The 26,559-nt window shown below is 43.3% G+C and overlaps 1 protein-coding gene across 1 annotated transcript in view; it reads left to right on the forward strand.

Moving 5' to 3' along the window:
* The window catches only part of PINX1 (PIN2 (TERF1) interacting telomerase inhibitor 1), a 66,674-nt gene that overhangs the window by 7,681 nt on the left and 32,434 nt on the right, over positions 1 to 26,559 (forward strand). Inside the window, exons 3-6 of the mRNA XM_051812287.1 lie at positions 161 to 253; positions 590 to 668; positions 4,274 to 4,366; positions 6,915 to 6,991. Of these exons, the coding sequence (XP_051668247.1) occupies positions 161 to 253; positions 590 to 668; positions 4,274 to 4,366; positions 6,915 to 6,991 (342 nt within the window). The remainder of the gene's footprint in view (positions 1 to 160; positions 254 to 589; positions 669 to 4,273; positions 4,367 to 6,914; positions 6,992 to 26,559) is intronic.

Below are 26,559 nucleotides of genomic sequence, written 5' to 3' on the forward strand. Positions count from 1 at the left end.
CATGTGCTAAAGCCTGTGAATGAATTCAGTTCAGGCAGGAAAATAAATAGTAAGTTGTGATTTCTTGTTGTATTTCATTGCAAAGTCTTTAAGTACAAAAGCTCTGATTGCTCAGTCACTGCTGTAAAATCCTTACTTTTTACCTTTAAATCCTCCTTAGGGTCTTGGGGCTCAGGAACAAGGAAATCCAGAACACATCAGGGTGAAGGTGAAAAACAACACGCTGGGATTAGGAGCAAACATCAACAACGAGGTGAGAACTAGGCCCAGGTGAGGGAATGGCTCCTGTTTCAGCTAAAACACAAATTTTTAAATAGAATATTAGTGAAATCTGTTGTCACATCTGGTGGTAGAATGTACCAAACAGGACTGTTTATGACTTACAAACTCAACCCTTATAATTTTATCTCACTTTGGAGTGACTGTGCGAGCTGTTGGTCGTGTTATCCCCCTGTGGAGCTTCCCAGGGTCCCTCCCACCAACAAGGATTGAATATACCCAATCAAGTTATTACTTAATATCTGTTTTAGCAGAATTTGTGTTAGTTCTGAAGACTTTTGCCTTGTATTCATGTGGGTGATGTTTACAGGACAACTGGATTGCTCATCAGGATGACTTCAACCAGCTCCTGGCTGAACTGAATAGTTGCCATGGACAGGGTGAAACAGGTAGGTTCATGCTCTGCTCAATCAGATGCTGGAAACTTAGCAGAGTTTCCATTCTGTGTCTTAAAAGATGAGCTGAGGCCCAATTTGGGCTCCTTGCTGAGGTTGACAACTCCTCCTTCTCCCCCAAAATCAGTGAGAACCAAAGGATGTGTTGCCGTCCACGACCATGCTGAAGTTTCTCTGCCTGGATATGTAGATATCTCAGTGGATCAGTTTTGCTCTCAGGACTCAAATAAAGGCTTTTTGTTGTTTATTTTATCCAGGATCACAATATTTGGGACCTTTTTCTGGGCTGTACTACAGCAACACTTGTTTCATTATCCAGAGTCTGTCTGAAGGCTCACAACAATCACTCACAGTTGCAACGTTTTGTCTTCCTTTTAGTAGTGAATTGTCACTCCTGGCTTCCATGTTCCACTGGTTTCTTAAATACCTCCTTTTCCTGTCCTTGGAGAGTTGCTCCATAGCTTTTGACTCAGAGTTATGCATCTCTGCTTTGAGTGTGCTGTAATGTGATTTTTGTAGCCCTGGTGTTGAGCACACAAGTGGGGAAACCACAACTTTCCCAAAAGGGCTATTTATAAAGTCTTTTTACTTTTTGAAAAGCTTCTTACAGCTTGACCTTGGTTTGTAAAAATGAAGTTGTGGTGGGTGTGAGCTTACAGAAAGAATGGGTTTATCCAATGGTTTATCACCTCTCCTTTAGTTAGACTCAGGTTTGTCAGATCATACATCTGAACAACTCTCTGGAGCTTAGTGAATTTAACAACTCTTCGTTCATTTATTCTTAACCTTTGAGCACTGAAGGTTTTCTAGGAGAGAAAATGCAGAAAGGTGAGGAGGAAAATCAGTTAGCAAGAAGGTTCTCTAATCCTAGACAACTGGGGTTAAAATTTTGAACCTGATATTTAAAAACACCTTTTTTAAACTGCTGTGTAAGTTCTCCTTGTGCCCTGGAGCCCTGATCATGGTCTGAGGCCACACAGCACTTGGTGCTGTCCTTCAAGTCCTCAAGAGGTAGAAGAGCATATCACAGGGAAATTCCAAAAGTTCCTTTCTGCCTTTGTAACTAAATCCTACCCAAGTTCCAACTTGAGCCATGGGAAGATGAGGAAGGTGTAGCTGGTGGGAAAACCTGCAAAGTGCTGGGCAGAGAGTTGAAGTGACTTGCCCAGGGACACAGTGAGTCAGCACAGAGGCAGGTTCATTGAGCAAGGCTGTCTTGTTCCTAAAGCTGTTACCTGGGTCACTGATGCAAAATGCTCCATGAAAGCTGTATTTCTCCCTGCTTTACTCAGTTATTTTAAGTTTTCAATCACTGAGAACAAATTTGGGTGCACATTGAAAATTCCTGGTCACAATCCCCTTGGGTGATTTACAGAAAGCACAAAGCTCTAAAACTTGTTTTTTTGGCAGTTTGCTTAAGCTGGCAAAACTCATCCAGCAAACTCTGCCTGCAGCTGTGCTGCAGGATCAAATGTTACATTACTGGCCATCAGCCAGTTTCAAACTGCATTAAAAGTCAGCTGAAAAACTTCATTGTTCTTAAAGAGCTGCTGGAGTTGCCAGAGCTGGGTTGCAATTAGAGGTCAGAAGGGAAAGGCCCTGTGGGGGTTGATTTGCCAACATTCAAATACCCTCTGTGTAGTTTTACCTTTCTTTTCCTTTTTCCTAGGTGAGCACCCAGTGAGGGCAGGTTTAATTAGATTAGATGTTAGGAAGAAATTATTTATTGTGAGGGTGATGAGGCCCTGGCACAGGTTGCCCAGAGAAGCTGTGGCTGCCCTATTCCCTGGAAGTGTTCAAGGCCAGGTTGGACAGGGCTTGGAGCAACCTGGGATAGTGGAACAGGGTTGGAACTACATGGTCTTTCCCACCCAAACCATCCCATGATTCCTGGCTCTTTTGCTGGGATACTCAGTGATGAAATCTTGTGTCCCTTTCCCATTTTAAGATGCAGAAACATCATCCTGGCTGTGTCTGTGATGTGCCTTGGAATATCCATCTGTAGAAATAACATTTGACTTTCTTGCTTGGACTAAATGGCTTTAAAAAGCACAATAATATTCCTGCAGTGCTCACTCAGTTTGTCAGAGGATTTTTTTTTTCCAATCCCTGGCAATAGGGATGCACTTCCCTGCCCATTGCAAGTGCCAGCACGTTTTGGGAGTGAAATTCCTCCCTGCAGGCACAAGGCGGTGCTGCTGCGCCTTTCCCTGGAAGAATAATGTGGAAAAGGAAGCGCTGTGGGAACCCTTTGCTGTGTAATACTCCTTTTGGTACAAGTAGCTTGGAGAATAGGCTTGAAGTGTCGTGCCTCTGGTCAGGATATTTAAGTTGTGATGCTTGTTTTCCCCACAGAACGTTTTTATTGGGGTATTTCTGTTAAAAACTGGGTTTGCTGGTCCTCTCTTCCCATTAGGGCTTAGTGTGGGAGAGTGGATCTCAGCTTTTTGGCACTCAGCTCTTCCACTGCAGGCTGAGGATTTCAGGTTTAGGTCAGTGATTCCATCATCAGGTGGCACTACCTAACAAACAGGGAAGTGCTGGAATTCCAGTGTCAGAAAAGCTTGGGCTGAAAAGCTTTCCAGGGTGGGATCATGTAAAAAAGATGACTCAACTTGGCCCTCAGGGCATGGGTTCATTTCCTTACCCATTCCCAGTTGCCACTGGAAGGAAAAAAACATCTCATCAGAGTAACCTTTTCGTGGAGTTACAGAGCAGAGAATCCTGTGGTGCCTATTTTCAGGACAAAACTAATAAAGTACTTGTTAACTGTACAGCAGGTTGATTCACTCCTTCTGAGATTTTTCTGGGGGGGAATTAACAGGCTCTGTGGGTGCAAAGAGAAGGTTTGTACCTCTAAAATAACCTGCCACAGCTCAGGAACGTGATGTCTCTACTGTTAAATAATGGGACTAATCCTTCATGTGGCTTTAAGCTGCTGCCAATCTCCCAAACTTCTGAGTGAATCTGGAACTCAGCCAAGCCCAGAGGCCATTCCCACTGGACAGTTTAGATGCAATCCCTCTCCTGGAAACTAGGAAAATGAAATAATATGGATGTGGCAGTTTGTTTTAGCTGGCCTGAGGGACAGAAAAGCTTTGCCACCATTCAGTTTCCTTACACAGATGGATCAGCTTATGTCCAAATAAAGGTATTTTGTGTAGGGTTAGAAGTGGAAATCCTGTAATTTCCCCCCCTTTCTCTACCCAGGCAGGTTAAGTATTTTATTTTGCACTATTTCTTACATCTTTCTCAGACTTTGGCACTGGGGATGTTTTGTAACAAACAGCACAATAAACCCTGACCTGTTACTCTTTTCTAACCACAGAGATGGATCTGCCTTAGACCTGGAGTGCCTGTATCTGCCTTTTCAAACTACATTGGATTGGAAACAGGAAGGGAAAGGGATGTGGCAAAAAAAAAATCAAGCAGTGACATGTCTCAGACAAAACTTGCCATGCTTCCTTCAGTAATATATTGTGATATTTTGTTGAGACTGGGTTTTGAGAGAGAAAGTTAAATACACTGGTGTTTGAATGTGGTGGTTAAAGTGCCTCTGACAGGGTTGGAACCTGTTTCCTTGGATTTTTTTTTTTTAGAGCCCTCAGTGAAAAATCAGAAAAAGACATTCAGCCTCGAAGAAAAATCCAAATCTTCCAAGAAACGTGTCCATTATATGAAGTTTGCCAAAGGTAAGAGGGGTTTTGTTGTTTCATAAGCTCTGGCCAAGCTTAGAACAAACCCTTTCAGGGTGATCTGTTGCCTTCTGAAGTTAAATCTTGGTTTAGGAATACCCCCTGCAGCAACTTGCTTAGAGCTATAATGTGCTATCTCTCTTTATTTTGGGTAATTTTGGATGGCTTTAGGCTGATTAGTTGAATAAAACAGTTCCTACCTGAAGGAGCCACCAGCTGGGTAAAGGAACAGCGAATATTCCAAGTTGTGGGTGCGTGAGCAGGGGATGGGAGGGGGGAAAGATGATGATGGAGTGACTTCTGACTTAGGATCTGCGTGGCACTATCCCCTGAGATCTCCAGTAACCCTGTTCAGAGATCATGAGGATGGGATCAGGGATCAGATTAAACCTGAAGGAAGGCAGGAAAGCCCTCTTACATCCACCAGATGCTTTATGGGATAAATTAGGACAGTGGTTGGTGGCCAGAAAAACTGTCAAAAACTCATGGAGTTGAGTAATTTCCTTAGAGCAATTACATTATTTCAGTCATCCCTGGGTTTGGCTCCTGACAATTCTGGAATCCTTTCTCTGTTCCTCTGCTCCCCTTTCACACACCCACATGCACATGGTGTGTGTACCTGTTTCAGGGTATGGATAGGATCAGTTCCACTAATGGCTGATTTATTAAACTGAAAGCTCTGTGCAGTGTTTTTGGACAGCAAATGCCCCTGCTAAAACAGAGCTAATTGATGTCTGAATGGAGGCCAAATTTTTTATGTTGGGGTTTGGGATTTTTGATTAAATAAATTGGCCTTGAAGTCAAACCTGTTAACTCGACCCTGCCACTTTATGACATTAAACAATTAAATTGGTTCAGGGCTTGCAAGTGCAGAGGCCATGGCCTGTTTGAGGGAGTGGCAAAGAGGATTTATTTTGATTTGGATTTAACCTTTTGCTAAATATAGAGGAAAAAAGAAGTGTCTTTTGAGCATGTAAAATACAGATCAAGGCTTTCATATTCACAATACCTCTTATTTGTTTGGTCGTGTTTCCACAAGGCAGCCCCTTGTTTGCTTGCACCCTCTGTGGTCTAAACCAGGGAAATTGTCCTTTTTCAGGGAAAGAGGAAAAGTTATTTGAGAAGGGCTGGTGTTGTTGTGGCCCTTGTTGTTCAAGCCTGATCCTGCTTCCTTTCAGACTAAACAAGACAAGCTCACACAAAAGCTGGAGAAGGGAACAGCGACGGCACAAAATGCAGCTTCCGTTTGCTGGGCTGGAGAGACACAGGGAGCACACACAGCCCTTGGGTCTGGGAATACACACCAATCTGAGATTAAAACACTGACTGCAGCTGCTTTTCTAGCAGCTGTTCCACTGGGATGCTGCTGGAGGTCATGAATGTCAGCTGAGTTGGTTTTCTGTTAGAGAGAGAGGAGCAGGGGAAGGCACGGGCAGACAGTGTAGGGTAAGAGGAGGAGCAGGAGGATTTTGGGTGTCGTTTTCCAAGCCTTAGCCAAGATAAAGCTGAAAACAACCACCAGTCTCACCCAGCTTGCTTGGGTAAGGACATTTAGAGGCTGTGTAGTGAGGCACCAGGAAGCTGGGTCACACTTTCTCCTCTAGGCTGATGTGTGTGTTTGCCCTCTGTAGGCAGTTCAGGATCCCGAGGAAAAGAAACAGGTTCAATAGTCAGATTTTGGGTTGTTTGGGGTTTTTTGTCCACTACAAGATTCATTTTGAGGTCACTGATTTTGGAATCAGAAAATCAAGTGATTAAGACCCCAACAGACTCCTAATTAGTTGAGCTGTCTGGACGAATTTTGTTTAAATCTTTAACTTTTGCCAAGCTTTTTAAAGAGGTTTTTCTGAGAGAAGCTGTGGAAAACCCAATATAAAGGTTCCTGCACTGTGGAATTGGCAAAACTTTTGCTTGAAACTCTGCATATCACATCACATCACACCCTTCTGCTTCCCCCTCCCTGCTCCATGTCTGATGTCCAGTTAGCCACACAACAACCAGATGGGAATAATGGTCCTGCTGGGAATCTTTGCTTCACCTTCAAAATTGTTTTGAGTTGGAATAATCCAGTGTGTTGCAGAGATGGGGGTTTTGCTTTTCAGAAGCAACATCAGGAATCAAAGGAAAGTCCCCAGGAAGTAAAGATGGATTTTTTTTTTCATTGTATGGAGGACCTACAACTCCCTAATTCTGTCAGAGACAGGGAATCCTCCTGAGAATCCAAAGATCCTACACATACACACATTTCCTCATGAGTCCTTCATTTAGTGTCTTCATCACAGAATCACAGAATGGTGTGGGTTGGAAGGACCTTAATGATCATTAGTTCCAACCCCCTACCATGGGCAGGGATACCTTCCACTAGACCAGGTTGCTCCAAGCCCTATCCAGCCTGGAGTTCCTGATTTTTATTCACCTCCTGATTGTTGTTCACCTCCAAAAGTAATTCCTCTATCTCTGTGGGTCAGTTTGTGTTACCAAAATGTCCCTGTCATCACCAGATGTGAAGGTTTGGGATTTTTTTCCCTCTCTTTACCCCTTCCAGGTAAGGACCTCTCATCCTGCAGTGAACATGATCTGTCCTGCATATTTGGGAAGAGACAGAAGAGTGGGAAGACACAGGTAAACAAGAAGCTTCACCTTTCTCTTGTCTCCTTGCTTATTATTCATCATAACAAAACAGTATTTCAATGTTTTGCTGCTAATGTGTTGTTTCTACTAGAAAGGCTGTGCTTGAACTGTGAGGAAATAAGAGTGAATTTAATCCATATTTTGTGAATTATTGTGATGTAACTTCTTTGGAGTTAGGAAACTCCAGTATTTTTATTTTACAGTTGTTAGGAAATGCACATCACCAAGGAGAATTTTGCTTCATCTGAAAGGTCAAAGGTTGGACTCAATGATCTAAGAGGTCTTTTCCAACCTAAATGATTCCGTGAAAGATCCATAAATATCCAAAATAAAATTGGATATTCAGTAGCAACTGGGCAATCTCAACAAACTGCCCTTATTCTCACAAAAATTGGGAAAGGCTGAGCAGCTGCAAAGGACTCAAAGGTGGCTTGAACACTGATAAATATTTAATGAGAAGACCTTTCCCCTGACTTTGTGTAATGAGAGCAAGGTTTGGACTGGTTTTTATTTTATTTATGTGCTCATTAGCATTTTGCACTTGCAGAGAACAGACCTGCTGTATCAGTGTATAAAATAACAGACACTGTAACATGAAAAATCCTGTGGAAAAAACAACACCTGGAAAAGCACAAATGAATATGTTGCAAGAATTGGTTCCAAGTTGTCTGAAATCTCTTGTTTAGAGGGAAAGAAGGGGCTTGAAATTAAGTGGCAGTTTCTGGAATCCCCTGTATGTGTTTGACACCTTGCTTCTCGTGCAGTACTCTTGGAAATTGTTCTGGAACTTCACATCAGGCCTCTGGGAGCTTTGGGAGGAGAGGAATAAGGGGAGAATGTGCTGAGAGGTCTGGGATAGTAGTGGAAATAATACAAGGTTTTTTACCTGTAGAATGACAGGGGAGCTAGTGAAGAAGGAATAGTGATCCACTGGGGATTGTTCCCTTGAAAAACCTCTGTAAAATAAAGAATACTTCAGTGGTGTATCTTCACTTGAACAGTTTGAAGGATTTGTGCCATTATCACATATAGTGTTATATTTCCAGTGAATCTGCTGTAGATTTTGAAGTGGTTGGTAAATTTATTGGTGACAGAGAAAGATGTCAAGTCTGTTCCTGAGTTCTCTGTAAAATACACTGACAGCTAATTAAACCAGGAGGCTGGAAGAAAGTTAAACAAACTAAGAACTGCCCTGTCTTGTCTGCCACTGCAAAAAACAGTGGGAACCTTTGTTACAAGTCACATGGTTTTGAAAGGTAAGAGCTTGGGACCAGGCCATCAGCCACCACAGAACCCATCTTAGCTTATTACTGTCTTGAAATAAGAATTTGGGGACTTCAAATCCCTGAGAGCTGCTGGAGCTCTCAAATGCTGTGAGTGAACTTGCACTAAGGGGAGCCCTGTTGGTTAACACTTCTGAATATGCCATGGATCCACTGCTTGGCTCCCTTGCTGTCAGAGCAAGATGAAGCAGGACAATGTGGGATTTGAAGCAACTCCACAGGGCTGTGGTTAAGGGAGTTGATTCACACACACAAGAATCCTCCTCTGGTATGCAGGAGGTCTCAGGCCTGCTTGTCACTTGGTGCTCAACTGTTTTCTGAGCGGGCTCTTGGGGCACAGGATGCTCTGCTGTGCTCCCCACCTCACCCTGGGCTGGCCCAGCTCCAGGTAGATCCATCTTTGGATTCTCTTCCATTTTCTTTTTCCCCTGGAGCCCTGTTGGTTAACACTTCTGATCCCCTAAATATGCCATGGATCTGCTGCTTGGCTCCCTTGCTGTCAGAGCAAGATGAAGCAGGGCAATCTGGGATTCAAAGCAACTCAGCAGTGCTGTGGTTAAGGGAGGGGGTTTTGCCCACCCATGAGTCGTCCCAAATAGCTGGTCTTGTTTTCTCCACATGTTCCATATCTGTTGGAACTCAGGTTTGGAAAGTGCTGCTTCTGGGGCTTTATCCTGGAGAACAGTTACTTTTTCATGGATAGACACTGCATATCACGTGGATTTGAGGCTGCTTAGGAAGGGTGTATAACTCTGTGCATGTTTTTGCTAATCCCAGTGGTTGACTGGTGGCTCCTGTGCAGATTTCCTTTTTCCCCTCGCTGAAAGGGTTCAAGCTTCTGGCAAAAAAAGTCACAGGCTGTTCCCTCTTAAGCACCCAGATTTCCACATGCAAATCCAGGCAGGAGATAATGTCATTTGGAGCTGCATTGTCATCCTCTGGCTACTGTCTGCTGCTGAGCAGCCACAGGGAGGAAGAGCCAGAGGCAGCACAATTGCTTCCCCCAGCCTCCCCTTCTCCTTTTCTTCATGGGTCAGAGATCTGTGGAGTTTGCACACAACAAAAAATGCACTGCTCAGGCCCTCCAGCTCTGAGCAATTTCATTTCACTGCACCCATGAACTCTCATGATCCCTTTCCATCATGTTCCAGAGCCTGGTCCTTAAGGTGGCACAAATGGAACTGTGAGGACTTGCAGGAGTTCTCTGTTTGCTTTCTGGTTTGAAATCCCTGAGCTCTGGGCACTTCCCTGGCGTGGCAGAGAGCTCACTACAGGAGCAGGAAAATGTTGTCATTCTCCTGGAAGTGAGTTGTTCCTGCCTGTTCCTGTGTGCAGATAATGTAGGAAGAGTCCTGGTGTCCAGCAGAGCCCTGGGTAGGGCCTACAGGAAAGATGGAGACAATTTGCAAGGGCTTGGAGGGACAGGACAAGTGGGAATGGCTTCCCACTGACAGAGGGCAGGGTGAGATGGGACACTGGGAAAGAATTCCCAGCTGTGGCTGCCCCATCCCTGGAAGTGTTGAAGGCCAGGTTGGACAGGGCTTGGAGCAACCTGGGATAATGGAAGGTGTCCCTGCTCATGGCAGGGGGTAGAACTGGATGGCTTTTAAGGTCCCTTCCATCCCAAACCATTCCATGATTCTATAGCTTGAAGTCCTGTCTTTAAGGCTCTTTCCAAGATATCAGATCCCTCCTCTTTGTTCAGAGGTGCACTTTGAGAAGCCTCCAGCACAGATTTGATTTGGACTGAGTGACCAGTCCTCAGCTCACAACAGTTGTCATTCCACTCTTGATCTTTTGACAAAGACATTCAGCAGAATTCTTTTTCCCATATTTCTAGTTGTTTCAATCCAGGATCAGAACAATCTTGGGTGTAACTTCATGGAAAGATGCAGGAACTGCTTTTCACAGTGACAAAATTGCTGAGACTGGAGGAGTCTTGAAGGTTTCTGGATCAGTCACTGCTCAAAGCAGGGTCAGCTCTGGCAAGATCTTCAGGAGTTTGTCCAGCTGAGTTTTGATTGTCAGCCTTCCTTAAAGCCTCCAGTTTAAGCCTGTGACAAAATTCAGTGGATGGATGGAAGAGATCCCTTAAGGAGCAGAAGATCATAGAATCATTAAGGTTGGAAAAGGCCTTTAAGATCATGAAATCCAAACGTCAACCAGCACCACCACCATGTTCATCACTAAACCATGTCCATATCCACACTTTTGTGAACACTTCCAGGGATGGTGACTCCACTGCTTCCCTGAGCAGCCTGTGACAGTGCTTGACAACACCTTCCATGAAGAAATTGTTCCCAATATCCAGTCTAAACCTCCCCAGTGTCGTCCTAAGTCTGGCTGGTTGATTGGATCACACCAGACTTGAAGATTAGGAAAAAGGAGGAAAAAAGCAAAACCCAGGGAATTCCATCTGTGGTCAAAGGGAAATTAGTGGAAGGACTCAAGGCTCAGTGACACGATCTCTGGACAAGCAAGATAATCTGACTCTTCTGAAGTGCTTGTCAAAAATAGTCACCTCTGAACTGGTGCTGTGATAAAGTGTCCCAGCACATCAGATGTGTCACAAGGCCACTGTTCCAATTAGCCCTGCCCAGGCTTTTCCAGTGTGGTCATTAGCAGGCATTTTATGATCTTGACCTGTGGAGTAGCCTTTGGCAGGAGATGTTTTGTATGAGTTTAATCTGAGCTGCCTTAACTGTAGAGCTGATCTCGGACTCAGTTTTTCACTCAGTGGCCAAGGAGTGATCTGAGTGATGGATCCTTTCTCTTGTTTCACACCAGCACCGCTGCAGTAAGTGGGGAATGTTGAAACTTGGATTATCTACCTTATCAAAGGAAGAGGGAGTTGGCTGGAGGATTGTAAAGATTGCAAAAGAGTGGAATTGCAGAGGGTATGGAAGGAAATGCTGTTTGCCCCTGAGGGTCAAAAGGAGTTTCTCTAGAAGTAATAAAACCAAGATACAAGTTGAAGCTGTTGTTTTGATGGTTCTGGGATATGTGTTACTAATCAGAGGCACTTGCAACCCTTAATTCTGAATGTCAAACACAGCAGTCTTTTTTTTTAATTATTTTTGATAAATCATGTGCCCAACTCAAACCTCCTTAATAAACTATACAGGGACCTTTGTTTAAAAAGAAAAAAAATACAAGTCAAAAAAACGAGAGGGGAAGAAAACAATGGCTGGGCTTCAGAGTGGACCTAAATTGAAAACATCTGCAGTTTTTCCCAGGGAGAGCAGCAAGTGATCAAAAATATTGAATTGTAATTATGATGCTCTCTGGAGACCTGCAGAGAGGACCTGTTTTGCAGGGTAGGATCTTGCCACACTGTTTTTTGCCCCCCACTTTCCCTCTGATTTTCTCACTCGCTCAGGAACACTGGGAGCTGGGGAGACAGAAAAACAAATTCCATTAGTTCCTATCTGGTTGAACTTCCTGGAACCCCCACTATTTTTTTTTTTTTTGCTTCTCAGAATTTCCTTCCTCCATCCAGCTGTGTTTCCTGATGAAGCCTTATCACTGGAGAAAATGCTCCTGAGTGAGACTGAGGATTTGGGAATGAGTTACAGACAATCCCAACTTGGTTGCTGAACAACATGATTCTGGCACTGATTTCGCTCTGGGGGCTGGGGGAGTAGCTCTGATTTGCTCCAACTCTGTTTAAGGTGCATAAAAACCTGAATGTTTTGCATCCACCTCACATCCATGTCTCAGGCCATTCCATGAGTAATCTGCTTCCTCCAAATTTGTGTAACTTGGATGTAAAACCTGCGTAAATTCCCTTAAACCACCGAATCCAAGTAGCCTGAGAGTCTCGAGTTTCCAGTGATCTCTTCCTTGTTAGTCATTAAAAAATGGAGTGATACACCCCTTTGCTTTTTCACTTTTCTTTTTTTAATCAGGAAATTGTCTTCTGACACATTTTGCAGAACTTCCTCAACTGACTTAGATTTCCCAGCACTTATCAGAAAAGCATGTTGGCAAACCTTAAGGAACGACTGAAAATCCATTAAAATCTGGCTCTGCCATGGGCTCCCTGAAGTTACAGGTGAACTAAACGTTCCTGACACCTTGACTTTCTCTTTGCAAAATGCCAGTTTTTATATTGATATCTAGATTGATTGCAGTTATGATTTTTAGGCAAGTTACAACTTTAATCTTAGGGGTTTTTGTACCTGAGACCAAAGTTTCTGTTGCAGGAGTCACACATAAATTATTTTGCTGTCCTTTTTTTTCAGGGAAGAAAAAAAACTGCAGAAGAATAAAAATTAGTTACAAATTAACATAGATTTTTCACTGTTCTGCTTTGGAAACCACAGCCAGCATAAGGTATTTGGGACTGAGAGGCAGAACAGAAAAAAAAGGACATCAAAAACCTGGAGAGAGTCCAAAAGGATTTAGTAAAATGGGTGACAGGGTTAGAGGGCATGTCCTAGAAGGAGAGAGTGGAGGAACTGGATACGTTGATCTCAGAAAAGAGGCAGAAAAAGGTGACCTCTCTGCCTATAAATATCTGGGGGTCGCAGGGAGGGAGGAGCAGAGGAAGGGAAGGGACAGTAATCAGAGCAGGCAAAAGCCAGGAATGGTTCTAGGGGGTGAGAACTTCAATTAGAAAGAGGAAGACACAAACTCACTCCTCGCAGGCTTCCTCGCAGTGATGTCAGCAGGGCACTGGAGGAGTCTCCTGAGGGAAATCCCAGCTCCTCAGTAAGTGATGCCAAGAAAAAACCATGAATTTAACACTTTTAGCCCCGTTGGAGAAGGCAGAGATAAATTGGGTTAATAAAAGGTCTCCCACCAAGTCATTCCGTGAGGGCTCCACTACTGCAGGTTGCTTCCCTGTGGTTATGTTGTGCTTGGATTCTCTGTGGCTGCAGGAGGTGGATCCCTGTCCATATGCACATGGATCTGTTGGCCTTCCCCATCCAGCTGCCTGTTTCCATGGAATATTTTAGAATATTAATATCTTAAACTTCTGCTGGGTTGGATTAAAAAGCTGCTGGAGAGAAAGGGGTGTGTGATGTAAACAAATGTCAGGGCAGACATGGAAAATTTGCTTCCTTAAGAAATCTAAGTAAAAATGTGACTACTGTCAGTGTGTTCCAGAGGAAGACAGTAGGGAAACACTGAGATAGTCCTTTAACATAGCCCTTCTTTTTAAATTATACACTTAACGTCAGAAAGAGAATAATTGCCTTTTTAGAGGAATTATCTTATGCTGGGTTTTATAATTATCCCCAGGCTCAAAGTTTGTCAGATTTGGGGTTAAAATTGAGAGCTGCTCATTCCTATATGTGACTTGACCATTTTAGCACGTTTCATTGGAAGAGGGAATATAGTGTTTTCCAAGAATCAAGGCAAAGGAGAACACAGGTGTCAAAAAGGTGGGATTTAATAGAAGATCTAAATAGAAATCTTCTCCAAGCTCCCCTCATAGTGATGAGACACAGGTGCCCAAAGAGGTCCATCAGCTGTCTCCAGAGATGGGAAAGGGGAGGCTCAAATTAGACATCAGGAAGAATTTCTTCATGGAAAGGGTGGTCAGGCATTGCAAGGGGCTGCCCAGGGAGGTGGTGGAGTCCCCATCCCTGACTGGACGTGGCACTCACTGCTCTGGGCTGGGGGACAAGGTGGGGATCGGGCACAGGTTGGACTTGATCTTGGAGGTCTTTTCCACCCTTAATGATTCTGTGATTCCACATGAAACCAAACCCTTCCTAGAGATTGGTGCCTCTTCACTGATCACAGAGGACATCCAACAGTCAGGTGAATCCTATCCAAGAAGTTCTATTCTGAACATATTCTGTTACAGTGCAAAAGCTTACCATGGTCTTGTAAGCACTTGATTATCCTCAGCTCTCTTGGCCTATTCTGTTCCTGTGAAAGCTGCATTTTTAAAATTGTTCTTACTTTTGCTTAGTGGGAAGAGGCTGGTGACCTAAGGCAGAGTCTGCAAGACAATCTAATGGTGCATTTATGCATTTTGTATTCCCAACTTGCTCCTGAGTAGAGAGATTTCTCTCAGCCTCTGGTTCACTACAACTTTGACCTGAGTGTCATACTCAGTATGGATTTTTAGACTTGTGGAAGTTATAACACTCAGGTTACAGTGGCTTAGTTCCCCTTGGGGGAATTATTATTGGAGAGAGACTTTTCACAAGGGCATGGAGTGATAGGACAAGGGAGAATGATCTTGAGAGTAGGGACTGTGGGTTTAGATTGGATACTGGGAAGAAATTCTTCCCTGTGAGGGTGGTGAGGCCCTGGCACAGTTTGCCCAGAGAAGCTGTGGCTGCCCCATCCCTGGAAGTGTTCAAGGCCAGGTTGGACAGGGCTTGGAGCAGCCTGGGCTAGTGGAAGGTGTCCCTGCCAATGGCAGGGGGGTGGTACTGGATGAGCTTTAAGGTCCCTTCCAACCCAAACAATTCCATAATTCTATATTAATTAGCAAAGGCTTTTTACAACATCTCTTAATACTGCAGGCACTTTTTCCTCTCCAGTTTTGCTCTGCAGCCATGGGCTGTGAACAACTAGAAGGATGATTCCCAGAAGAAAAAGGAGGGAAAAAAAACCCTCAAGACCAGATTCTGCCAGCAATTAACAGGACAAGGCCTTTGCCTGAGGAGCAACCAGGACAGGCTGGTGGCACAAACTCACAAGGAGGACAACATGACAAGGCAACTGAAGGGCTAAATAAATCATGGAATCACAGAACAGTTTGGGCCGGAAGGGACCTTAAAGCTCATCTGGTTCCAACCCCCTGCATCTTCAGTGTGCACAAGTGGTACAGGTAGAGGAAACCTGGCAGCACAGACCAGTGTCAAGTAGATCTAAAGCCATATATAGCGAGTCAGAAAATTAATTAGGCTCAAGGTGTTAATTTGGACCATATTTCTAATATTTCTCCATGCAGATGAGGTTGTTTCAGGAACACTGGGAAAATTCCTTTCCCCAGCATGGTGTCCTTTTGATAAAAGGAGGAAGAGCCAGGTATTGATGTTCTGTTGCCTGTTCTATAAGCACCTTGTTAATCAACTGGAGGATAAATTATTGCTGCTCGGGTATCAGCAGAGAGGGAGAGGAGGAGACATCTCCCAGTTTGGAAGAAATGCTGCTTTTTTCTTCTCTCTTCATTGGAGAAGAGTCTTGTTCCTTGGGGGGGTTGTTAGGAACAGAAACAAAACTGGGGGGAGCTCTTTTGATTTATCTTCTCTCCTTCCCTTTTGGTCACTTCCAGAGGCTTAAAGAGCCGAGTTGGCTTTAATGTGTTACCATTAGAGACCAGGAATTAGCTGGAATAAACCATCATTCCTCACAGTGAAAAATACCCCTTGATTGGCTAATTAATCAGTCAAAGGGGAATGACATGGCCCTCGGCTTGAGGGACTCTGCTGCACAGGTAAACAGGTCATTGATAAATGGTTCACCCACAAATTCATATATCAAGAAAACTTAGTCATTTTTTAACTCCACTTGGTGTGAAAGCTGTGCTGCGTTTTTGGAGGTGGATTTTTGCTGCCTTTGCTTTTTTTTGCGTTGTGGGAGCTTTTAAAGTTTTCAAGAGGAAGAGGCCAATCAGAACTTTGTTACAATTCCAATTCTGTTTTCAGAAGTGGAAAAAAACCCTCAAGGATTTTTGTTCCTCACAAAGAGAGGGAAACGATGGTTTTGTGTTGAGATGGAGTGAGTCTATAATCAGCTTTTTGTCCTTTAAATATCCTGAGGCTGCTCAGTGGGTCATATCCAGTCGTCAGGCACTGCATGGACAAAGCTGACATCCATAAATGAAATAATTGGGGAAAATGTATGGAGGAAGATGCAGGTTTGTGTGGTAAAAGGCTTTAACTCACCTGACTTAGTAGCTTTTGGCATCCAGATGCTGGACCTCTTCAGCTGGATATTTTATAACACCTTATCCAGCACAGATGGTTCCACTGTGGGATCTTCACTGAGAGGCAAAGAAAAAAAGAGGGGAAAAAATAAAATTAAATAAAAATAAATAAAATTAAATAAAATTAAAAAGGGAGGAAATCCCACTCTAAATTAAATTACATAAAAATTTGATCTAGAAACACTCTTAAACATGGGGTAAATGAGGCTAAAGCAGAATAATCATGGAAGGAACCATAAAACAATGATGTTTGGCATAGCAGCTTAACTGGGTGCTCAACTCAAATCCCAATTGTGCTTTTTCTTTGCTCTTTTTCTTGCTTTTCCCCTGCTTTTTTCTTGCTTTTTCCTTGCCTTTTTTCTTGACTTTTTCTTTTTATTTTCCTGGTTTTTTTCTTGCTTTTTTGTTGCTTCTTCCTTGCTCTTTTTCTTGCTTTTTTCTTGTCTCTTTTTTTTTTTTTGCTTTTTCTTGCTTTTTTCCTGCTTATTTCTTGCTTTTTCTTAATTGTTTTCTTGCCTTTTTTTACTTTTTTCTTGCCTTTTTTTGTTGTTTTTTTCTTACTTTTTTCTAACTTTTTTCCTTTTTTCATTTTCTTGCTTTTTTTCTAACTTTTTTCCTTTTTTCATTTTCTTGCTTTTTTCTTTTTTTTGGTCTTTTTTTAACTGTGTATACTGTGAGAAAATAACACACCAGTACCTAAGAATGTGGGTTTGGCTACTGGGGAATAAACTGCACCTTATTTTTGTCATGTGGAATCCCTTCCTCCCAAGCATCCCTTGCCCTGGGTCTGTGCTTTAGAGACCAGCCATGATTTGTTTCTCCTTTTAAAAATATTTGTCTGATCAAAGAGCTTTTTTTTTTTTTTTTAAATTTAAAATAATAAAAAAAAATTCCAGTGCAGCAGCAGTTCAAAACAAGGAAAAGTGCTTTTTTTTTTTTGATCCTATCATAACAGGATTTGTATATGGAAGTGTGAACTGAGCAGGTGGTTTCCTGTTGATTTGAAAGCCAGGTGGGCAAGTTCTTGATGAGGAGTTGATGTCTCAGGCTTGTACCTGCCCTGATTTCCCTGCTGCAGGAATGTGCTTCTGCTGCCGGACCTCAGAGCCAAGGGGATGGTCCTGTGCCCAGAGGAGCTTATTCCTCTGTCTGGATAAGGTGCTATTTGGGATTGGCATCTTGTAGGGATAATACTGCTGTGGGAATAGGAGGGAAATAGCACCATGTGTTGTCTCTCAGAAATCAGGGAACAGAATATATGTTATTGCCCTCTGAGGTGGCTGCTGGATCCACTCCCTGCAGAAGCACTGGGTGTTCACAGCACAGTTGGATTTTTGCTGACTTGGTGTTATTAAACAGTGTCTAACCTCTCTCCAAGGGTGATTTCGGATTTCTGGCTCATCCCACTGGTTATGAAACTGCTGGTTGGTTCAGGTGGGTGAAGCAAACCAGAAGCTGGAGCAAAAGAAATGATTCAGCCTGAGAAAGTGCTTAAAATCAAAGAAACGAGCTTTTCCACTCCCATTCCAGTCTTTCAGCTTCTCTACTCGATCATTCTTCAGCTGGGACCGTTTGCTGCTTGTCCTCTCCAAGCAGGAGAAATCAGGGCTGGAGTGTGACTTAGTGGTGAACTGCCCCATCAGTGTCCAAGGTAGTCCCTCAGCTGAGAAAAGAGGAAGAGTATGATGGGGAAGATGATCATGCAGTGGGATAGTTGGTACCTTCTGTGCTCTCTTGGCTTTAGCATCATCTTTAAAATGATGTGTCAGTTTAAATTATCTTGACGATGATGGTTTATTGTTCCCCCTCACGGAATACTTTCTGGAAAGATTTAGTGTTAAGGATGAATATTGGCCAGTTTAGATTTGTTGAGAGGAGAGAGCAAGGAAGCAAGGACCTGCGGACTTGTTAGAATGGGACCAGAGGAGGACCATGAAGATGCTCCAAGGGCTGGAACCCCTCTGCTCTGGAGACAGGCTGGGAGAGCTGGAGGTGTTCACCTGGAGAAGAGAAAGATCCAGGTACAGCTTACAGCCCTTCCAGTGCTCCAGGAGAGCTGGAGAGGGACAAGGGCCTCGAGTGACAGGCTTGAGAAGGGAATGGCTTCCCACTGCCGGAGGACAGGGTTAGATGGAATATTGGGAAGGAATTCTTCCCTGTGAGGGTGAGGAGGCCCTGGCACAGGTTTCCCAGAGAAGCTGTGGCTGCCCCATCTCTGGAATTGTCCAAGGCCAAGTTGGATGGGGCTTGGAGCAACCTGGGATAGTGGAACACGATAATCTTCAAGGTTCCTTCCAACCCAAACCATTCTATGACAGCAGCTGAAATAAGCAACAGAAATGGCAGTGAAGGGGAGGTCAAGCAAATCTGAGTTTTGCTGCGTGGGAAAGAGTCTGATTTGAACAGATTGAACTGATTCAGATTGAACTGAGCAGATTCCCAAATTTCCATGCATGTGACAGTGTCTGAGCTCTTCCCTGCATTGAAATGAAGAATGTCACCTCTGTCTGTGGTGCTCAGTTTGTTCTTTCTCTCCTCAGGGGAAATTGGTTTTGCTTTCAGGTGTTTGGCTTTGGCAGAGTCTCAGTGACACAAACCCAGGGGGTGTCAGTGAACCCAACCTGAAGTGTGGTCTGGCTTTGGAGCAGAAGTTGATGCTAAGATAATTAATTCCTGTGGAAGTTTGTTGCAGTCTCTGATGGACCTCCAGGAGGTTCTACCTTGATGAGTTTGCCCCTCAGGATCCAGAATGACCAGGGCTATTTGGTGACCAGCCTGGAGCTACCTCAGCTGAAGTTAAGCACTAACACTTTGTTGGATGAACTTTAAGCTCCCATGAAAAGGGCAGGACCAGGAATGATTTGACCATGGACAGTGGAGTGGACAGAGGACGAGAAGTGTGTCTGTCCACAGCATTCAACAGTCCTGATTTAATTCTTTCTTATTATTTCAGGTTTACTGGGATTTATTTTAGATGTTCTCACCAAGAGCCAACTTTTTCCAAGTGCTGGGATGTGTTTTTGACAGCAGAATCCAACCCAGCTTAGGCTGACTTGATCACCTGTGTGTTACAGGCTGTTTTTTTAACAAATGAAGAGAAGATCAAAAATATTGTCTGCCCTAAAATCCTGTTTTCCAGAATATTGAAGAATTTAAATGTCACTCAATGCTTCAATACTTGAAAGAAAATTATTTATTCTCAATACTTTTTTTTTACAAAGAAATATCTGATCTTGGGAGTAGAAGAAAGTTACTGGAGTACAAGGTAGTCAAAGGCTAATGCTAATTAGGAAATGTTTTCTAGTTCACAGAAAATACCATCAATTTTTCTTTAATTTCTAAAAAAATTAAATTTTCATTTCAAATACTCAACCTTATATTTTGCAGTGAATGTTTGCTGTTAGAAAAATAGTAATTGCTACAAACATCTTGCTCTGGTCAAGTGCAAGCTTGCAGGTGCTGTTTTATTATTATTATTCAGTTAACCACTATGTCTCATAATGGAGTAAAAAGTCTTAGATGAGGAAAAAAATCAAGCAATTTTATTTATTATTTCAGATAATATATTTGTTTAATGCCTCACAATATCAATATGGCTTTTATATTTAGTAGAGAAAAAGGGGAACAATGTTAAGTAATTATGCAGAAGGTTTTTGTTTATTCCTGTAACTCTTAACTATATTAAAGGAACACCTTAGTCTCTACAAAGCACTCCAAAGTGCCTGGAACACTTCCTAGGCTTAGGAAAATGGCTGTAAAGTCCCCTGGGTATCAGTGGATGTGGAATTTCTCTGCAGCTACTAATGTGTTAAGACACTAAGAAATTTGGTGTGAAAGATATCAGTGTCCTGAATTCTGGTTTGGTGCACAGCATTTCAGGGGCTACTGATTCTCTGTGTCCCTGCATCCAAACAAAAGCTGCTTCCTCCCAACAACTCCCAAATTATTTTAGAGCTCCAAATCTTTATTCACTTGCCTGGCTCAGCTATCCCAGTGTCAGGTCCTTAATCAGTTTGTAAACAACACATTTTGCCCAGTGGGTCATTAAGTTCTCTAAATATCTTCCTTTTCCATGGACTCGAATCTGTCCAGTGATGGCACCAGCTCAAAACTCAGATTGTTCCACGAAGACCACCAGAACAGTTGCTTATATAAACCTTTTGGGGCCACTCAACCTGAATCTGGAGCAGTGATATAATGAAACACGTGACTCTGGGGTTACCCAGTTCTCAAATTTGCTTCTACCTAAAAAAGGTTTTTCCTCATGAATTGAAGGATGAACGTTCTGTGGGGAGCGATTCAGTGTTGGCCAAAGTGACCTGAATTCAGCCTTTTGATACCTGTGACTGTGCTGGATGGGAGCTTAGGCATTCATTTACATTTCATCTTAAGAGCAGTGAGAATGCTGGGCCAGCCTTGGAGGTGATGAGAGAGGATTGTGTAATCCTACACGTCAGCAAGCGACTGGAAGAGGAAGTTTTTTGTTGGAACTTGCACACTGAGAGGGCACAATGTCCCTATTTTAACTTCTGCCTTGTTAAGCCTTCAATTAATCACTGCTTTTAAACTCAAACTCTGGATTTGAGCATGTGATTTATTTGTGGAGGACATCACCCTGCAGTGAATCCCAGGAATGTGGCTCAGGTGAGGCACAGCCAGTCTGGAGTCAAGGCTCTTCGGTTCCCTTTCACCACGTACTGAGCAGCCTTGAGTCAAGTTACTTCCCTGCATCCCAATTTCCCAGTCATTAAATCTGGGGATTGATGGGTATGATTCACCCCCTGTAAGTGGTATCAGCCTAATTTATGTTAAATATGTAGTCATTCCTGAAGTGCACTGAAATATTTAGGTGATAATTGAGAATTTTGAAGTGCAAAGTGCCTCACACTGGTTTAGTTTCTCCTGATTGTTATTTCTGGAGAGCTGGAAAAGCTGCTCGAAATGTTCTATATGTGCTTCCCTCTTTTACCTTTTGAACTTCTCAGCCGTGGTGCCTATATTGTGGTTTTAAGACATTGTAACTTAATTAAACTTTCAGAGATTCCTGGAGCGTGACTGTCTCCAGCTTTCCTGAAATCCCTGGAAAAGCAAAGCTGTTTACATAAAATCTGGATGGGGGGGATGTGCTCCAGAGCATCACCTGAGGGCACAGCCGAGGGTGGGGATGGGGAACCCTGAAGATTTGTGGATCTTGGGAAGGAGAGGTCAAGCAAGAAGTGAAGAAGTGTCTTTACCTGCAGGAGTGTTTGTATAAGTGGTCAAGTGGAGCAGCAGCCCTTGTTTTGACAGCCAGGACTTAATGTATCACTTGGGCTGCTGATTCCATGACATCCCTTCATTCCAGACCTCCCTGTCCAGGCCTTACCAACCGGAGCACTTTGGGGTTGGTCGGGTTTTGTTGGTTTTTTTTTTAATAAGCCCAGTGTTTGTCGGTTACCAAATGGCAAAGGAATGCTCTGTGTAGCAACTGGGATGGATCCCATCCAAAGGCACGAAATGTGGCCTGTTCCTTTTTCCTGCGTTGTCGTAGGGAAATGGGCGTCTCCAAGAGACGCCCGTCGGCAGAGCCCTCGCTCTTCAGCAACAGGAGCCTGGCTGTTCTGATTTTAACACTTGCTACTAGAACACAGAGGTTTGTCACTCCTGGCAACTGGCTTTACAAAAACACTGATAACAATAAAGGGCTCCGTGCCCAGTCCTTGTGCTTGCTTTCTGGGAATCTTCCAGTGGAGTGGAGATGCTGCCCCTCAGCTTTAACCCACTCACAGCGTGGTTCGTAGGGTCCTTCTGCTCCTTCTGGGCCTCCACAGGTGTGATCACACCTAAAGCCTTGCAGGGCTGTGGCAGATACTGTTCCAGTCACAGAATTAAAGGTCATTTAGTCTTGAAGCTTCTTTCTTCCCTGTATTAGCAGAGCAAAGTGCTCTTCACCTGAGCACGGAATGGCTGAAGGGTGGGAGCTGATCACACTCTCAGAGGAAACCTGCAAGGTTGGGAACTAGGAAAAGGTATCTCAAGTTGATATCAGGCCACAGAACATTAGAATTTTGCCATGACGTTTTGTTCCTATTTTTCCAAGAAGCTTTTATGGTTAAAAGTTTTAAACGGAAAGCTGCAAAACTCTTTTGTCCTAATTAGTGACCAATTTCTGTGGTACCTGTAACTGTCGGGCTGGTAGGAGAATTCCCTGTTTTCCTGGGTCTGAAGTCCTTGAAAGAAAACTTGAGATTGCACTCAGGGGACAGTCATGGGGTTTAACACCATTTTGGGGCCCTGACACTCAATCATCTTCAGAGTGTCATCCAAGAGGTGCCCACTTGTCTTTCTTGTTCTATCCTTTGGGATATCTTGTTGCTGTGGAGATCTGCTGATTCTGATGGATTCAAGGCAATATTCTCCAGTTGTTTCAGAGTTAAGCTTAATGCCTAAAACAGAGGGAGATTAATCCTGGCTGAAAGGTTAAATATAGTGATGTAACATCTCAGAAGCAGAGGAAGAGAAAAGCCCAAGTGAAGGGCCATTTAACCTGCTTAAGGTGTGACCTGTGCATTTCAGAGTTACCTCTCTCCATTGAATATGATGGTTTGGGACTGCAAATTTAAAGCTTCCACTAAATATAAATATTTGGTTTGAGCTTTAGGTACAAAGCTCTTGGTCTACATGCATGTATTGCAGATGTATGAAAGCTTTATATTATTTTTCTTTCCATATGGATGCTTAAATAAGGCATTATGGGTTTGACAGTTTCTGCCTTATATTTTTCATAGGATAGAATCACAGAATGGTTTGGGTTGGAAGGGACCTTAAATATCCTCTAGTTCCTACCCTCCTGCCATGGGCAGGGACACCCATTTTTGGTGCTACTAAAAGGGTTCATTTGGTACACAGAAAGGACCGCAAGAATCTTGGAAGGGACCACATGAATACAATTCATTCTGCAAATTAATGCCACTTCCTAACTTTTCCATAGATAAATATGCCCTCTATCCCTTCTGATCACTTTCCTGTATCAACTTCTGCAAATAAAAACACCTTTATATAGGAGATCCAAGCAGAAATCCTTCCTAAGGCAGTGGCTTTATATGCTCAGGAATATATAGGCACTTTTTCCCCGGTGAGCAACTTGGAATCAGTACCTGGCTCTTATTTAGGTGGGCATATTATTCACTTTTCTCCAACATTTGGGAAAGCAGGACATGCTACTCATTTGAAAATCATACCAGCTCCTTTATCACTGCCAGTCACAGTCAGCAATGCTGCATTCCCAGCTTGACACAGAGGAGGAGGTTTGCCCTGAATAAATACAGGAGATAAATGGTCTTTCTGTTCCTCAGAAGAATTTGGGCCACTTCTCAAAGTTGGTGCCAGCAGTACAGTAGAGAGTGGCATGGTTAAAGTTAATTGCCCTCAGATTTTAGTTAAAAGTCTAACTAGCTTGTCAGCTTTGAATTTATATTTTCACAGTTCACTAGGGAGTGATAATAGGGAGGCTTTGATGTAGCTGGCTGTTTTTTGCTTTGTATGAAATGCTCCAAAGTTTAGTAAATAAACTTTTATTGAGAGGGGGGCATGAGTGACAGCTTAAATCCAGCCAGAAGGATCAGGATATACCCTCACTGAGGGGCAGAGTGGCAGCAGGGCTGGCCTGGTAGATTTCCATGGAACACCAATGCTGAGCTCTCTAAGAAACAGCTCATCAGAGATTTGTTAATTAGGTGTTACCAGAGACTTGCTGAAACAGTGAAGCTGTGATGCACAAAGCACTACCTAATTAACTCTTTATAGCCCTGTAGTACACTTGCTGGTTCTCTATTCTGGGAAGCTGAGACACACTGGTTTAATTCCCATGGGATTCCCAAGGCTGATCTGAATGGCAGGTGTTTGAGAGAAGAGATGTGAGAGTGATTCAAAGCTCATAACATGAGATTGTGGCTTCTAAACCAAGAACAACATCTCTAAAGTAATTGTTCAGAAAGATGGACATTCTGGCTTTAATTAGAACAAAAATATCCTTATTGTTTTTGTAATTGCTGGGGAGAAAGTTTGATGTTGAATATTGCTCTGTACCCCTCCCCTGTAGCCAGCTGGGAAGGACCCAGGCTGTTCAGTCAGCTTTCATATACATGAACAAAAAGGCACATTAAAAAGCACTAATAGGATTTACTACATCTTATTCTAATATTATTATCTTATTCAATATTACCTAATAATATCACTCAGAGGATGGTGAGGCCCAGAGAAGCTGTGGCATCCACATCCCTGGAAGTGTCCAAGGCCAGGTTGGATGGGGCTTGGAGCAACCTGGGATAGTGGAAGATGTCCCTGCCCATGGCAGGGGGTGGGACAAGGTGGTCTTGAAGGTCCCTTCCAACCCAAGCCATTGATTTTATTATTGGTTAACTTTCTATCCCCAAGATTACTGGGGTTGGATTGATACCTCCCAGCACCTGTTTGCTGGATGGAGGACAATCAACTTCCAAAAGCTGGAGGGCCCCCCTAATTCTTGTTAAAACCATTCTTAAACACTTTAAAAGCTTTTAAATACAGTTTTAATTCTTCTTCCTCATTAAATGAGAAGGAATAACTTATTCTCTTGCTGTACCTGATTCACCTGGTGATGGGCAAACAGACCACTGAGCTGTTGGAAGGTGCAAGTGGTTTTTCTGGGAACTGCATGTGGTTGTGTTTTCCTGGATGGATGGATTCCACTCCCAGGATCTTATTGTAATAAAGACCTTGTCTCAGGGAGCTGCTATTTTCTGGAGATCTGTCCTTGAGCTGTTGTTTTCACTGCAGGGGGTTTTGCAGAGCGAGCTGGCTGCACTCAGACACGGAGATAAACTTCTGCCTTTGTACCTGAGCTTACACAAGCACAGCTTACCTGCTGGCCAACAGGAATGTGGTCTGGTCTTGTTCTGGCCAACCCCAGAGAAAATGGGAACATGCATTGCCAAAACTATTGGAGCATCCAGTTGCTCCCAGGAGTCCAACAGGCCACAGACAGGTTTGAACCGTCTGAGTGGGAAGTGACTTTCTGTTTTGCAAGCCCTGCAACACTGATTTCAGCTCCTGGCTGGTTGGTTCAGAGGGAATGTCAGCACCTGGAGGAATAGCTGGAGCTTTAACCAAAGGAAAAGTTGGGGGTCGTCCACTCCACAGTGGAAACCACGAGAATAAAAATTTTATTGCCTTCAGAAAATTCTTGAAGGGGCATTTGATGAATCCATTTGTGAGGCAAACAGTGAAATAGTTCCTTGTAAAAATCACTATTGCTTTAACATAAAATATTAGAATCACAGAATGGTTTGGGTTGGAAGGGAACTTAAAGATCATCCAGTTCCACCCTCCTGCCATGGGCAGGGACACCTTCCACTAGCCCAGGTTGCTCCAAGTCCCATCCAACCTGTTCTTGGACACCTCCAGGGATGGGGCAGCCACAGCTTCTCTGGGCAACCTGTGCCAGGGCCTCCCCACCCTCACAGGGAAGAATTCCTTCCTAATGGCTAGCCTAAACCTAATATCTAATCTAAACCACAGCATATATAGGATGGCTTCCTAAATTTCAGTGCAGGCTGAAATATTGTGGGTATTTACCATCTTACCTTCTCTGTATTTCAACTTCTCTTACCCTCTGTGTATTTGAAGTAAGTGAGCTTCACAGTGGAAAGAGTCAAACATTCCAATGTAACTTTTTTCCCATTAGTCTTTAGTAAAATGTATGTTTGAGTTATGGTGGAACTCAAAATTCTCAAATGTTTCACAGTTACTGCCTGGTGTCATAAGCACTGTATTTGAAAATTATTTGTTTGAGGGAGAGGATGTTGCCCTTGGGTTTTTAATGCAAGGTTTTGAAAGAGTTTTCTCTCATGTCTTAAAAAAGTTTACATCTACTCCTAAAAAAGTTTACATCTAGTCCTTTAGGCTGTCTTGAAAATACCTGAATAAATAGAATCATAGAATCATGGAATGGTTTGGGTTGGAAGGGACCTTAAAGCTCATCTCATTCCACCCCCTGCCATGGGCTGGGACACCTTCCACTGGCCCAGGTTGCTCAGGGCCTCATCCACCAGGCCTTGAACACCAATAAAAAAAAATCTATGAATTTTAGGGGGGGTTTCTCTCCATAGGACTCATGAGGATTTCACACAAGGAATGTTTAAGCTGTCATGAGAATTTAAGGCTTGTACTTACATTGGGATTGCATGTTCTAACAGAGATTTGGGGTTGGCTGCTGAGTGTGGATGGGGCTGTAGTTGGTTGAAGTGGTTCAGGCAGTGTCTCCTACAGACCTTTATATAATGCACTTCTTGTACAGTCAGGAGTTTATTTCCTCCTTTTCCTACACTATATAATAACATTTGTCAATACAGAGTATATTA

Source organism: Manacus candei, unplaced genomic scaffold (assembly GCF_025592945.1).
Source record: "Manacus candei isolate 608988 ecotype Guabito, Panama unplaced genomic scaffold, ASM2559294v1 h1tg000007l, whole genome shotgun sequence".
In the NCBI taxonomy this organism is placed as follows: domain Eukaryota; kingdom Metazoa; phylum Chordata; class Aves; order Passeriformes; family Pipridae; genus Manacus; species Manacus candei.